Source organism: Bombina bombina, chromosome 10 (assembly GCF_027579735.1).
Source record: "Bombina bombina isolate aBomBom1 chromosome 10, aBomBom1.pri, whole genome shotgun sequence".
Lineage (NCBI taxonomy): Eukaryota > Metazoa > Chordata > Amphibia > Anura > Bombinatoridae > Bombina > Bombina bombina.
The window spans coordinates 208,487,906-208,504,259 of NC_069508.1; the positions used below are offsets into that span (position 1 = coordinate 208,487,906).

A 16,354-nucleotide genomic window follows, 5' to 3' on the forward strand; every position below is an offset into this window, starting at 1 on the left:
TGTAATTTTTATAAGCTATCTTTTTTGTCTTTACAGCATGTGCTACTTCTTTGGAAAACCAAATTGGTTTCCGCTTTCTTTTACTTTTACAGACATGTCTAATACAGTGTGCGGTTGCATCTAAAATGGCACCTTTCACAAATTCCCACTGTTCTTGAACCCCTGTAATAAGAGTTTTCCCTTTTAAATAGTTTTTTAGGTATTCTCCCATTAATGAAAAATCTGCCGTCCAAAAGTCTAAAACTTTTGTTTTAGTCTGGGTGGACAGTTCCTGCACATTAATACTAAACCAAACAGATTGATGATCACTGGATCCTACATTCTCACCTACAGACACATCTGAAACTGTATCAATGTTTGTAAGTATTAGATCTAATATAGCTTCCTTACAAGTTGGTTCCTTAACTAATTGCTCAAGTGATTCCCCTAGCAGAGATTCAAGAATATACCTGCTTCTAGCTGATCTAGCAGAAGGAATCTTCCAGACTATATCTGGCAAATTAAAGTCACCCAGTACTATAACCTTACCCTTCATGGCCATTTTGGTTATTTCTTCTAATAACAGATTGTCCAGTTTTTCATCCTGCAATGGAGGCCTATATGCAACCCCTATTCTAAAAACATTTTTATCTCCAATTTCCAAAGTCACCCAAATACTTTCCAACTCATCATTTGTTCCTACAATTTCAGTAACCTTTATATTTTCATTTTTATACAGAGCAACTCCTCCACCTTTCTTTCCTACTCTGTTCTTTTTAAATAACCTGTATCCAGGTATGACTATATCCCAGTCATGAAAATCATTGTACCATGTTTCTATTATAGCTACTAAATACAAGTTGTCCCTAGTCATTATTGTACCATGTTTCTGCTATAGCTACTAAATACAAGTTGTCCCTAGTCATTATTGTACCATGTTTCTGTTATAGCTACTAAATACAAGTTGTCCCTAGTCATTATTGTACCATGTTTCTGTTATAGCTACTAAATACAAGTTGTCTCCAGTCATTATTGAACCATGTTTCTGTTATAGCTACTAAATACAAGTTGTCCCTAGTCATTATTGTACCACGTTTCTGTTATAGCTACTAAATACAAGTTGTCCCTAGTCATTATTGTACCATGTTTCTGTTATAGCTACTAAATACAAGTTGTCCCTAGTCATTATTGTACCATGTTTCTGTTATAGCTACTAAATACAAGTTGTCCCTAGTCATTATTGTACCATGTTTCTGTTATAGCTACTAAATACAAGTTGTCCCTAGTCATTATTGTACCATGTTTCTGTTATAGCTACTAAATACAAGTTGTCCCTAGTCATTATTGTACCATGTTTCTGTTATAGCTACTAAATACAAGTTGTCTAGTCATTATTGTACCATGTTTCTGTTATAGCTACTAAATACAAGTTGTCCCTAGTCATTATTGTACCATGTTTCTGTTATAGCTACTAAATACAAGTTGTCCCTAGTCATTATTGTACCACATTTCTGTTATAGCTACTAAATACAAGTTGTCCCTAGTCATTATTGTACCATGTTTCTGTTATAGCGACTAAATACAAGTTGTCCCTAGTCATTATTGTACCATGTTTCTGTTATAGCGACTAAATACAAGTTGTCCCTAGTCATTATTGTACCACGTTTCTGTTATAGCTACTAAATACAAGTTGTCCCTAGTCATTATTGTACCATGTTTCTGCTATAGCTACTAAATACAAGTTGTCTCCAGTCATTATTGAACCATGTTTCTGTTATAGCTACTAAATACAAGTTGTCCCTAGTCATTATTGTACCACGTTTCTGTTATAGCTACTAAATACAAGTTGTCCCTAGTCATTATTGTACCACGTTTCTGTTATAGCTACTAAATACAAGTTGTCCCTAGTCATTATTGTACCACGTTTCTGTTATAGCTACTAAATACAAGTTGTCCCTAGTCATTATTGTACCATGTTTCTGTTATAGCTACTAAATACAAGTTGTCCCTAGTCATTATTGTACCACGTTTCTGTTATAGCTACTAAATACAAGTTGTCCCTAGTCATTATTGTACCATGTTTCTGTTATAGCTACTAAATACAAGTTGTCCCTAGTCATTATTGTACCATGTTTCTGTTATAGCTACTAAATACAAGTTGTCTAGTCATTATTGTACCATGTTTCTGTTATAGCTACTAAATACAAGTTGTCCCTAGTCATTATTGTACCATGTTTCTGTTATAGCTACTAAATACAAGTTGTCCCTAGTCATTATTGTACCACGTTTCTGTTATAGCTACTAAATACAAGTTGTCCCTAGTCATTATTGTACCATGTTTCTGTTATAGCGACTAAATACAAGTTGTCCCTAGTCATTATTGTACCATGTTTCTGTTATAGCGACTAAATACAAGTTGTCCCTAGTCATTATTGTACCATGTTTCTGTTATAGCGACTAAATACAAGTTGTCCCTAGTCATTATTGTACCATGTTTCTGCTATAGCTACTAAATACAAGTTGTCCCTAGTCATTATTGTACCATGTTTCTGTCATAGCTACTAAATACAAGTTGTCCCTAGTCATTATTGTACCATGTTTCTGTCATAGCTACTAAATACAAGTTGTCCCTAGTCATTATTGTACCATGTTTCTGTTATAGCTACTAAATACAAGTTGTCCCTAGTCATTATTGTACCATGTTTCTGCTATAGCGACTAAATACAAGTTGTCCCTAGCCATTATTGTATTTAGTAGCTATAACAGAATCATGGTACAATAATGGCTAAGGACAACTTGTATTTAGTCGCTATAGCAGAAACATGGTACAATAATGACTAGGGACAACTTGTATTTTGTAGCTGTTACAAACTGCTATTTGTAACTAGCCCTTTAAATGGAAAATTGCCCTGCTTCCCTGGATTGTGGAGAAGCCTATTTGCCAGCCTCCTTCCTCATGACTATGGTCCCTGGAAGATTGTGCCCCTGAAAATGTATTAACTTTTATTGGGTGTGTATGGCCCTTTAAGAACCGTCTGGGGACATATTGTGACTTTGGTGAACAATGCCCCTTTAAGACTATGCCCCCAGACCTGTAAAATAACTTGTCCCTGGCTTTCTCCCACTTGGTTCAGTAAATAGGGCTTACTGAACCAAGTACCACACAGGCAGAGTGTTCCACAGAAAGGGAGCACTGTTACAAAAGCATTAGTTTTCATTGTGTGCCATTAAGTGCTATGTGACAGACCCTTCGGTCAGAACTAAAGAGTTAACTTTGTTCAGCTTCAAGAAGCTAGTTTCTAAATACAAGTTTGCTGGCATCAGCTCTAATTAAGTTTAGTGATAAACATTCCCATTGTCTAATCACCTCCAGAGTCAGACTGCTGTTGATAAGATGGACTGCATTGTTTTCTTGTGTGTAACTTGTTATCTGCGGAAGTAATGTAATTCTACTATGGCCTGTCAAAGGGCGTTGTCTCTCTATCTAAATGTATCAAATGTGTGATTGGGGATTGTATGCCTCCCCCTGAGAGTGTCCTTTTTTGCATGTAACCTCAATAAAAAGCAGGCTGTGTGTTCCAGCACATCAGACCTTTTCTGACCCTCTAACTTGCAGCCTTGACTCATGTTTGTAGGGGACAGCTATAATCACTACAGGGATTGCTATGCTCTATATACTCCCTTAGCTACTGAGCTCTTGTAAGAGCTCTTGTTCCTGATCCTGCTTCGCTCTACAGAAGGAAGAGGTTCACCTACTGGAGCCTGGTCGTAGGTCCAGAGCGCAGAGCAGACGGCGAGATACCAGCCCAGCAGCGGTGGTTCGTAGAGTCTGCATTACTTATGGTGGCTACGCAGTAGTTATGGTGTCTACGGTGCTGATGATCCTTTGGTGAGTGCTAGGAGCATCCTTTTCTACGGTCCTACTTCTAGCCAGCCTGGAGGCAACCGTAACAGTAGCTATAACAGAATCATGGTACAAGTTGTCCCTAGTCATTATTGTACCATGATTCTGCTATAGCTACTAAATACAAGTTGTCTCTAGTCATTATTGTACCATGTTTCTGTTATAGTGACTAAATACAAGTTGTCCCTAGTCATTATTGTACCATGTTTCTGCTATAGCGACTAAATACAAGTTGTCTCTAGTCATTATTGTACCATGTTTCTGTAATTGCTACTAAATACAAGTTGTCCCTGGTCATTATTGTACCATGTTTCTGTAATTGCTACTAAATACAAGTTGTCCCTGGTCATTATTGTACCATGTTTCTGTTATAGCTACTAAATACAAGTTGTCCCTAGTCATTATTGTACCATGTTTCTGTTATAGCTACTAAATACAAGTTGTCCCTAGTCATTATTGTACCATGATGCTGTTATAGCTACTAAATACAAGTTGTCCCTAGTCATTATTGTACCATGTTTCTGTTATAGCTACTAAATACAAGTTGTCCCTAGTCATTATTGTACCATGATGCTGTTATAGCTACTAAATACAAGTTGTCCCTAGTCATTATTGTACCATGTTTCTGTTATAGCTACTAAATACAAGTTGTCTCTAGTCATTAATGTACCATGTTTCTGTTATAGCTACTAAATACAAGTTGTCCCTAGTCATTATTGTACCATGATGCTGTTATAGCTACTAAATACAAGTTGTCCCTAGTCATTATTGTACCATGTTTCTGTTATAGCTACTAAATACAAGTTGTCCCTAGTCATTATTGTACCATGTTTCTGTTATAGCGACTAAATACAAGTTGTCCCTAGTCATTATTGTACCATGATGCTGTTATAGCTACTAAATACAAGTTGTCCCTAGTCATTATTGTACCATGTTTCTGTTATAGCTACTAAATACAAGTTGTCCCTAGTCATTATTGTACCATGTTTCTGTAATTGCTACTAAATACAAGTTGTCCCTAGTCATTATTGTACCATGTTTCTGTTATAGCTACTAAATACAAGTTGTCCCTAGTCATTATTGTACCAGGTTTCTGTTATAGCTACTAAATACAAGTTGTCCCTAGCCATTATTGTACCATGATGCTGTTATAGCTACTAAATACAAGTTGTCCCTAGTCATTATTGTACCATGTTTCTGTTATAGCGACTAAATACAAGTTGTCCCTAGTCATTATTGTACCATGTTTCTGTTATAGCTACTAAATACAAGTTGTCCCTAATCATTACTGTACCATGTTTCTGTTATAGCGACTAAATACAAGTTGTCCCTAGTTATTATTGTACCATGTATGTTATAGCTACTAAATACAAGTTGTCCCTAGTCATTATTGTACCATGTATGTTATAGCTACTAAATACAAGTTGTCCCTAGTCATTATTGTACCATGTATGTTATAGCTACTAACTACAAGTTGTCCCTAGTCATTATTGTACCATGTTTCTGTTATAGCTACTAACTACAAGTTGTCCCTAGTCATTATTGTACCATGTTTCTGTTATAGCTACTAAATACAAGTTGTCCCTAGTCATTATTGTACCATGTATGTTATAGCTACTAAATACAAGTTGTCTCTAGTAATTACTGTACCATGTATGTTATAGCTACTAACTACAAGTTGTCCCTAGTCATTATTGTACCATGTTTCTGTTATAGCTACTAAATACAAGTTGTCCCTAGTCATTATTGTACCATGTTTCTGTTATAGCTACTAACTACAAGTTGTCCCTAGTCATTATTGTACCATGTTTCTGTTATAGCTACTAACTACAAGTTGTCCCTAGTCATTATTGAAATGAGTTCTGTTAATTCATTTCCAAGCTGCGAGCATTTGTGCTCATGGCACGAAGAATTTTTCTACTAGAATTTCTAGAATTGTTACTTGGACTAACAGTTTTGGCATGCTGTGGGGGGCAGGTGGATATATTAATGCTGTGGGGGGCAGGTGGATATATTAATGCTGTGGGGGGCAGGTTGATATATTAATGCTGTGGGGGGCAGGTGGATATATTAATGCTGTGGGGGGCAGGTTGATATATTAATGCTGTGGAGGGCAGGTGGATATATTAATGCTGTGGGGGGCAGGTGGATATATTAATGCTGTGGGGGGCAGGTGGATATATTAATGCTGTGGGGGGCAGGTGGATATATTAATGCTGTGGGGGGCAGGTGGATATATTAATGCTGTGGGGGGCAGGTGGATATATTAATGCTGTGGGGGGCAGGTGGATATATTAATGCTGTGGGGGGCAGGTGGATATATTAATGCTGTGGGGGGCAGGTGGATATATTAATGCTGTGGGGGGCAGGTTGATATATTAATGCTGTGGAGGGCAGGTGGATATATTAATGCTGTGGGGGGCAGGTGGATATATTAATGCTGTGGAGGGCAGGTGGATATATTAATGCTGTGGGGGGCAGGTGGATATATTAATGCTGTGGGGGGCAGGTGGATATATTAATGCTGTGGGGGGCAGGTGGATATATTAATGCTGTGGGGGGCAGGTAAATATATATTAATGCTACCCCCCTTTATTAGTTTAAATGATTTCTAATAAAGCATTTGAACTCCTCTCCCAGATACTCTGTTCCTTAGCCGTATCTTTCCAAACAGAGCTATAATGGCCAATAAAACCAAATCCTCGTTCCCTGCACCACTTATCTAACCAAGAATTAAATGTTGTTATCCGCTCCATCTTTCCTGCTTCCTGGCCATACACAGGTAAAATAGCAGAAAATGTTTTCAGCTAGCTCCCAGTAGTGTAGTTTTGCTCCTGAGTCTACTCTTCAACAAAGGATAGCAAAAGAACAAAAGGAAATGTGATAATAGAAGTAAATTGAAAAGCTGTGTAAATTTGTGTGTTCTGTCTGAATGATGAAAGTTTAGTGTTTATTGTGGCTGCGTTTCTGTTATTCATGGCTAACATTACATAAACAACAAACGTACTTAGTCTGAACTTCACATGAGTAACAAATGATCTCTATTTCCTCTCCTCCTGTACCATGTGACAGCCATCAGCCAATCACAAATGCATATACGTATAGTCTGTGAAGTCTTGCACATGCTCAGTAGGAGCTGATGACTCAAAAAGTGTAAATATGAAAAGACTGTGCACATTTTGTTAAAGGGGTATGAAACCCAAATTATTTTGTTAATGATTCCGATAGAGCAGCAATTTTAAACAACTTTCTAATTTACTTCTATTATTGATTTGTCTTCGTTCTCTTGCTATCTTTATTTGAAAAAGCAGAAATGTAAAGTTAGTAGCCGGCCCATTTTTGGATCTGCATCTGGGTAGTGCTTGCTGATTGGTGGCTACATTAAGCCACCAATCAGCAAGCTTTACCCAGGTGCTGAACCAAAAATGGACTGGCTCTTAAGCTTACAAGAGAACGAAGAAAATTTGATAATAGGAATAAATTAGAAAGTTGCTTAAAATTGCTGCTCTATCTGAATCATGAAAGTTTAATTTTGACTTGAGTGTCCCTTTAAGGTACAAGAGAATTGCTACATATTCCTTCTCTTCTATTTAGGGAGCATTAGTAGTTTAAGGAAAACCACCAGTTACGGAAACATTTAATACATACGTGTAACGAATATTGGTGCAGGGAGTGTAATTGCTACAAAGCTATTATCTCCAGGAGTGGGCACTACTGGCTAGATTTACTATCCCTGCAGGCTCGCACGTAATGAACCTGTCCACAAGCAATCGCCCCTTGTGATGTTGCATCATACAATTTAACATTGCAGAAGAGGTTTCTTGTGCAATTCCGCCCTCTGCTCCAGCCTAATTAATCAATCACCTCAAACAAGCAAGTGTTGGGGTGATTGATCTGTGGCAGCACGTAGCTGAAAAACGCAGCTTAATAAACTTAGCCCTAAGAGTGTTTTTGGTGTGCAGCCTGTAACAAAGTGGGAATCCTGTGACAGTGGCTGTCACTAGCTGCAGTAAGAATAAGGAGTAACAACTGAGTGGTGCCCCCAAAAAAACATAATAAATATTCTGATATTAAGCTGCATTACTGGGGTACAGTGGAATAAAATAAAAGGAAGGGATAAGATATAAGATCATAGATGGAGGCAGAGATCACCTAAATACCATGTGAAGCTTAGCTGAAACGCTATAGAGTGCGCAGTCTGCATACTGCACCTCTGCGTATAGGTGAAGGGGGTGTTCGGTCTAAAACCTAAAGACAGAGTTCTTATCTACGTCTAATGCCTTCTATACGTGTTACTGTTAGGGTTGGTTCTAGAGCATAAATCACAAAAATGTGACGACAACACTTTGGGCCGGATTACGAGTTGAGCGCAAAATATTGTTTACGCTAAACCGATATATTTGTGCCCAACTGAGTAATACCAGCGCACTCTAATGTACACTGGTATTACTAGTTAGGTCGCGTTCGCATTGCAAGGAAGCACTGCGTTCACGAGAGCACGCTTCCATAGGCTCCAATGGGACACGGCATGAGAACTAGCGCAGTGAAGGGAGTAAGTTGTGCAACGATGGGCAGCAAATATAAATAGATATGTATAAATACATTTATGTGTTAAAATGTGTATATACAGATATTAACACAAATATATATGTATATGAGCATATACATTTATATTTACTGGGAACACTGTAAATAGTTCCCATAGACCGCAATGTAAAGGCACTTTCTTCTGACACCCCATAGCCGCCACTTTTAACCCCTAAAAACTGCTCTGTGTAGTATTTTTTTCATAAAAAAAATAAAAAAAAGACTCTTTATTTTGGGGGCAATTGGGGCACTTTTAAAAAATTAAACATAGATTTGATTTCCGATTCATTTTCTGAGTGCTACTTGCTACTGTGAGCTTGCGTTAGCTATAACAAGCCACTTAATAAATTAGCGCTCCACTTGTAATCTAGCCCTTTATCTTTAGAAATTCTCCTTCCTTTAGGTCTCTGCTTTGTATAAAAAGTACACGCTTGTGTAATAAGGGCGACCGGCGCAGTCCAGGTATCGCGGAGCTAAAATAATAAATGGGATACACTGCACCCCCAGAACTGCTACAGGCACCAAGAACCATAGAGAGATTTTACTAATACACAAAAGTGCAGCAGCTTTAAAGGGATATGAAACCCCCAAAAATATTTTGTGATTCAGACAGAACATTAAAAAAAGTTTCCAATTGACTTCAGTTTGCTTAGTTTCCATGATATGTTTTGAAGAGATACCTAGGTAGACGGCAGGAAATAGTGCTGCCATCTAGTGCTTTTGCAAATGGATAACATTATTGCAATACTGGTGCCTTATAGTGCTCCAGAAATGGGCCGGCTCATAAGCTACGTCCCTGCTTTTCAATAAAAGATACCAATAGAATGAAGACACATTTATAATAAGAGTAAATTAGAACGTTGCTTACAATTGCTGCTCTATCTGAAAGAAGACAAATGGGTTTGATATCCCTTTAATTGTAAAGAGTGCTTAACTGAAAACCATGAATCAAGCATAGAAATAAAGTGATCTTCTCCTTACCCAGAGCTTTAGTTTTCTGCAGTTCAGCGTTCAGGTTTCTTGATATATTTCTGACACCGAGAATATTCTCCAGCTCTCTGCTGCCCTCTAAAGACTGAAACAAAAAACAGAAGAGTGAGCTATGTTAATGACATTCTTTACAGATCCCAATTACAGCACAAATAGACAACGCAGCTAAATGATTGTGGTTGACAATGAGCCAGTTGAATAATACGTCTTCTATAGTTTGTTTCATTCACAAATCAGCAGCTGCCAGGAGAGATTAACACTTCGTTCCCGGAAGACTGATTTAGTGTGAAGGTGTATAGAGGGCGATATACGTGGAAGTTAATACATTAGCATTATCAGTTAAGAGTAAGGGGAGGGCATCTAATTATTACCGATGGGAAAAGATATTTTACATTTCATATTCTCTGGACTGGAACTTTATTGTCGTTAAGTGAAATGTACATAGGTTTGCAAATAAGAGGGTCATTAAACTGTAGTTCTAAAATCAGACAAAATATGGATCACTCATTCTTTAGCGACCAAATAGGACAACAACACATTGAATTACCCAAGATTGGGAAGAAAGTTCATCCAGTTTTATTATTTCATTTATTATTTTTTTTAATTTTTTCCATTTTCTCAACAGCTAATTAATTAGTCGAATTCACATTTATTAATTTAATTTCTTTATTTTGCAAAAAATAAAATAAATTTACAACCAGCTAATTAATGTCATTTTTCTGTTATTTATGTTTATGGTTTTATCTTCTTTTATCTTCTTCCGAAAAAGGAATAGTTGACCCAAAAATGTTCTCCCCTTTAAATTGTTCCCTATCCATTTTACCTGCTGAAGTGCATTAAATTGTTTACAAGTAGCTCCATTACCCTTATTTTGGCATTTGAAATTAGCCTGGGTATCCCAACCTACACTGAAAGTTTCTATACTGGAGTCTAGGCTATTGATAAGCCTAAGTAAACACAGCCAGAATTACACTCCCAGTGGGGTGCAGGAATCTTAAAGGGACACTAAACCCAAACATTTTCTTTCATGATTCAGGTAGAGAATACAATTTTAAATAACATTCCAATTGACTTCTATTATCTAATTTGCTTTATTCTTTAGATATCTTTTGTTGAAGAAATAGCAATGTAAATGTGTGAGCCAATCACACGAGGCATCTATGTGCATCCACCAATCAGCAGCTACTGAGCATATCTAGATATGCTTTTCAGCAAGCGAAATGAAGAGAATGAAGCTAATTAGATATTAGAAGTACATTTTAAAGTTGTTTAAAATCACATGCTCTTTCTAAATCATAAAAGAAAAAATTTGGGTTTCATGTCCCTTTAAGAAATAAAATGTTAACTTTCCAGTGTTCTCTCTTTGGCCCCGATTATCGAAAGGCGGCAAAATATTCCAAGGGTTGATTAGGTGATTAGTGTTAGTATTTATTAGGCCTTATTCTCCTAACCACCCTCATACGTGTATGGGGGTTAATTAGGTGATTATGTTAGGGCAGCTTAGAGGTTAATAGTGCATTTTTCTATATTTTAAAATATTATGCAATCTTATGTATAATGCATATTCTTTTAACTATTGTATATAAATTAATATGTATTTATTTTTTCTTGTGTATTTTTATTTTAAACATAAATATATATTTTAAAATTGATATTCATATTACAAAAGCATTAGTATTACAATTGTATTATTACATAACATGTATGCAGTTATGTAATACTATAATTATAATGCAACTTTCCTCTATAACATAAATATCTATTTTAAAAATAGATTTATATTTAAAAGAGTAAATGCATCAAGTAAGAATATCTACATTTTCATTTATAGATGTAGGGCGCGATCCGATATAGATCGTAGTTTGCGGTGCAAGCGAGGGAACCCGCGTCGCCCGCAGTTTCAGCTCGCAACTCGAGCTATCCCATATACAGCGCCGTCAGATGCTAAAGTGCCGTAAGTCAGATAAACCAGCGATGTCCAGAAATCTGCGCAAGTACAAATTTCTGGCGTCGCCAGTGACTTGCGGCACGTTAGAAACTGCCGGCGCCTACAAAACCTAACTAAAGTCTAAATCACCCGCACTGTCTAACACGCCTCCCTAACATAGCCCGACACGTCTAACCCTCTATCCGCTATCCCCCCTCACTATCCTAACAATAACAATGTATTAACCCCTAAATTGCCGCTACCTAATAAAGTTATTAACCCCTAAACCGCCGCCAGCTATATTAAATCTATAGCCCCCTAAAGTGAGCCCCTAACACCGCCGCCATCTACCTTACCTACCCCCTAAAGTGAGCCCCTACCCCGCCGCTATCTATTTTAAAATTATTAACCCCTAATCTAATCCCCCTACCCCGCCGCCATCTATATTAAATTATTTAACCCCTAAAATACTAAACTATCCCTACCACTAAACCTAAGTCTAACCCTACAAATAGCCCTGAAAAGGGCTTTTTGCGTGGCATTGCCCCAAAGTAACAGCTCTTTTGCCAGCCCTTAAAAGGGCTTTTTGCGGGGCATGCCCCAAAGAATTCAGCTCTTTTGCCAGCCCTTAAAAGGGCTTTTGGCGGGGCTTTGTCACAAAGTAAACTGCTCTTTTGCCTACAATCTACATCCCCCTACACCGCGGTACCTATAATAAATGTATTAACCCCTAATCTAATCCCCCTATACCGCCGCCAGCTATAATAAATGTATTAACCCCTAATCTAATCCCCCTACACCGCCGCCAGCTATATTAACTATATTAACCCTAATTATATTAGGGTTAATATAGTTAATATAGTTATTATATTATATATATTAACTATATTAACCCTAATTATATTAGGGTTAATATAGTTAATATCGTTATTATATTATATATATATATATATAAAGTATAATAACCCTATCTAACTCTAACATCCCTAACTAAACTCTTATTAAAATAAATCTAATATTAATATTATTAATTAAAATATTCCTATTTAAATCTAAATACTTACCTATAAAATAAACCCTAAGATAGCTACAATATAATTAATAATTATATTGTAGCTATGTTAGGGTTTATATTTATTTTACAGGTAAATTGTTAATTATTTTAACTAGGTATAATAGCTATTAAATAGTTATTACCTATTTAATAGCTACCTAGTTAAAATAATTACCCAATTACCTGGAAAATAAATCCTAACCTAAGTTACAAATACACCTACACTATCAATAAATTAAATAAACTACAAATATCTATCTAAAAATACAATTAAATAAACTAAACTAAAAAAAAAAAACACTAAATTACAAAAAATAAAAAAAAGATTACAAGATTTTTAAGCTAATTACACCTATTCTAAGCCCCCTAATAAAATAATAAACCCCCAAAATAAAAAAAATTCCCTACCCTATTCTAAATTAAAAATAGTTCAAAGCTCTTTTAACTTACCAGCCCTTAAAAGGGCCTTTTGTGGGGGCATGCCCCAAAGAAAACTGCTCTTTTGCCTGCAAAAAAACCCACAATACCACCCCCCAACATTTACAACCCACCACCCACATACCCCTAATCTAACCCAAACCCCCCTTAAATAAACCTAACACTACCCCCCCTGAAGATCTCCCTACCTTGTATTCACCCCGCCGGGCAGAACTCCTCATCCGATCCGGGCGATGTCTTCCAGCAAGCGGCAGTGAAGTCTTCTTCCATCCGGGCGATGTCTTCCAGCAAGCGGCAGAGAGTCTTCTTCCATCGGCGATGTCTTCAAGCAAATCGGCATCTTCAATCTTCTTTCTTCGCTCCTCCGCCGCGGAGCATCCATCCGGCACGACGACTTCCCGACGAATGAGGTTCCTTTAAATGACGTCATCCAAGATGGCGTCCGTCGAATTCCGATTGGCTGATAGGATTCTATCAGCCAATCGGAATTAAGGTAGAAAAATCTGATTGGCTGATTGAATCAGCCAATCAGATTCAAGTTCAATCCGATTGGCTGAACCAATCAGCCAATCAGATTGAACTTGAATCTGATTGGCTGATTCAGCGTAAGGACTTACGTGGCGAAAATGGAGAAATCTTACTCCATTTTCACCTCGCCACAAAAAGCAGCCGTAAGAAGCCTTACGCTGACTATTGGAGCCCCGTAACTCCCTAAACTGGCTGCTAAAATAAACCTAACATCTAACGCATGCGCAATGTCTATCTCCCTGTCAACCGCGATCTGCTAAAATAAACCTAACACCTAACGCATGCGCAATGTCTATCTCCCTGTCAACCGCGATGCCCCGCCGCAATCCCTAATAAAGTATTTAACCCCTAAACCGTCGGTTTGGTATACCTGCCTATGGCCCAAAAAACTACGGGCGACGGCAGAAATATACGCGCGTAACTTCTAGGTTACGCCGTATATAGGATACCAAACCCGCGCAAATATTGGCGTTGCCAGCTTTTGCAGGCGACGATTTTTATCGGATCGACCCCCCAATACTTAAACTAATATGCATTATAGATGAACATGCATTTTATTTCAAACATTGTAGATATAATGCAAGGCCTTGCATTGATATTCAATATTTAAACTGTTATGCATGTATATTGTATATACATTAAAATGTATTTATGTTAGCTTGTTGTGTTTATTAGTGATAACATAGATATATATGTTAATATATATTTATGTTACAGTAGCCAGTAGTATTAAATTATATTTTTATATAACAGGAATGCAGTTATGTAGAACTATAATGTTAATTATAATTTGCTTAATTACAAATAATAAATACAACAAGTAACATTAATTATCTCTGACATAGGTGCAGGGGGTAGGTTGGAGGTAGCGAGGCGGGGGAGGTAGAGTGTAGGTTTGGCGTGACGTAGAGAGTTAGAAGGGCGTGCTAGTTGGAGTAGCCTGCACTTTGATTTGGACACATCGACAAAAGATCAATATGTTCGAATCAGTGAAGTGCTGGTTGCGAGGAGGGTAGTGGCCATGTTTGTCTCGCCAGCTATCAGCTGTCAAAACTACATTGCTTGATCTAGTTAGTGTAGCTGTAGTAAAACTTAGGTTACCATGGCAATATTTGAAGTGTGCCTACATGGAAACTATTTTTAGTTTCATTGAGTGCACTGTCTGCGCCGTGTAGGCACACTTAAAATAGCCCTCCCCCACACCGGCAGCAAAATGGGAGAGATATCGCCACTCTCTGGCATTGCTTGGACACAACTTTTTTTAGAATATCTCTAAAGACTGTTGGACTGCGAGGCCAGTGAAGCAATTTCCCGATGGTCTGACGGTGCTTTGAATATCAGGGCCTAAGTATTAAGCTTTGATTTACAAACAGATATAAGATAAGGAAGCAAATGTGTGTACACAAAGTGATAACATAATGAGATATATTACCTGCAAGCTCAACCCATTTCAATAGGCTGTGGTTAAAAAGGCACAAAACCAGCTATTTCATATACACAAATAAACCTGAAAATGCAATTTCTCATACATTTTATACTCTACAGCTGGTATAACAAGTCTATGAAAATACATTCAACGGAAAAACAATTTTACAGTGTACTGGCTTTTTAAAGTCAGTTGTTGATTATCTCTGTAATGTGATGACTTTTCATGGACTCTTCCATGGAGTTCTTTTCAGAGGAAAATTTGGATTTGTACCTTATTGATTATACATTATACATTGTGCATGTGTGTCTGTGAGTGCATTTATTTTGCCAGCTGGGCAGCATTATGAAGTAGCTGAGTGGGGGCAGTGTAATACTTTGCAGTGTTATAACATTTTGCAATATTTATAAATGTTAAGTAACCTATCCAAAGCACATATTAAATACATAATTTAACTAATTCATTTAATGATAATCTGTGTAGCAACCTAAATGTTAAATTTTAGCCAGTGGTCAGCAAAACTAGCCGGTAGGCTGCTCATTAAGGGACAGATTACAAGTGGTGCAATATTTTGCTCATTCACTCGAGCGTAAACTTTGCTAGAAGTAAGCTTTTTGCGCGTGTCGGGTTGTGTGCGTATTATAAGTTGCGACCTTGCGGTAGCAATTGGCACTCCAAAAATTAACCAGAGATCCGATCTCTGGTTAATTTTTTAAAAGTGCCCCAAATGCCCTCAAAATAGAGGGCATTATAATTTATTTAAAAAAATATATACCATTTTTTAAAAAAAATAAAAAAAATAACTGCACTAGGCAGTTTTAGGGGTTTAAAGTTGGTGGCAGTATGGTGTTAGAAAAAAAAACACACTGAAAAGCGCATTTTCATAGACAGCAATGTAAATATATATACATGTATATGCTTATATACAAATATATTTATGTGTTAATATGTATATATTAGGGCTGCACGATTAATCGCATATGCGATTTAAAACCGCGATTAATCGCCGCGATTTTAAAACCGCGAGGAGTCGCAATTTTTTCCTACATAAAAAATCCTTTAGAAATGGCTGTAATGCATTGATTTATTTATGATTTCTAGCAAACCAGCTCCATCTAGTGGTTGCTTTTAGCACACATTTGTAAAATGGCTCTTTTACTTTCACTTTCTGTTCTGAGAAGCAGCCGATCAATCTAGAAATCTAAAAGGAGCCCATGCAGGAATGAAGAGCAGAGAAAGCCACTTACTTATATTTCCCCCTAGGGACCTCTGCAGTCTGAAACTTAGGGTATGTAATCATTATGGAACCTCCCACACAATCTCCTGCTCCTCTGGCTCAAATACATAGCAGATGCAGATAACCCCATGGCTCCCAAAAAGGCTAAAACTGCAGTCCCCTCTGCTATTAGCTGCTGGATTAACTGCATCTACAATGTATTTTATATCAGCAAGGCACAGCATTTCTGAAAGGAGCAGCCCCCCACCCCTACTGCTATATGCCTGTAATGGATTCCTGGACAG

At 37.3% G+C, this 16,354-nt stretch overlaps 1 protein-coding gene across 1 annotated transcript in view; it reads right to left on the reverse strand.

Annotated features, from left to right (window-relative positions):
* ITGB3BP (integrin subunit beta 3 binding protein) overlaps positions 1-16,354 on the reverse strand; it is a gene marked incomplete in the record, with an annotated part of 308,200 nt that overhangs the window by 92,027 nt on the left and 199,819 nt on the right. Inside the window, 1 exon segment of the mRNA XM_053693670.1 lies at positions 9,452-9,545. Within this exon segment, the coding sequence (XP_053549645.1) occupies positions 9,452-9,545 (94 nt within the window).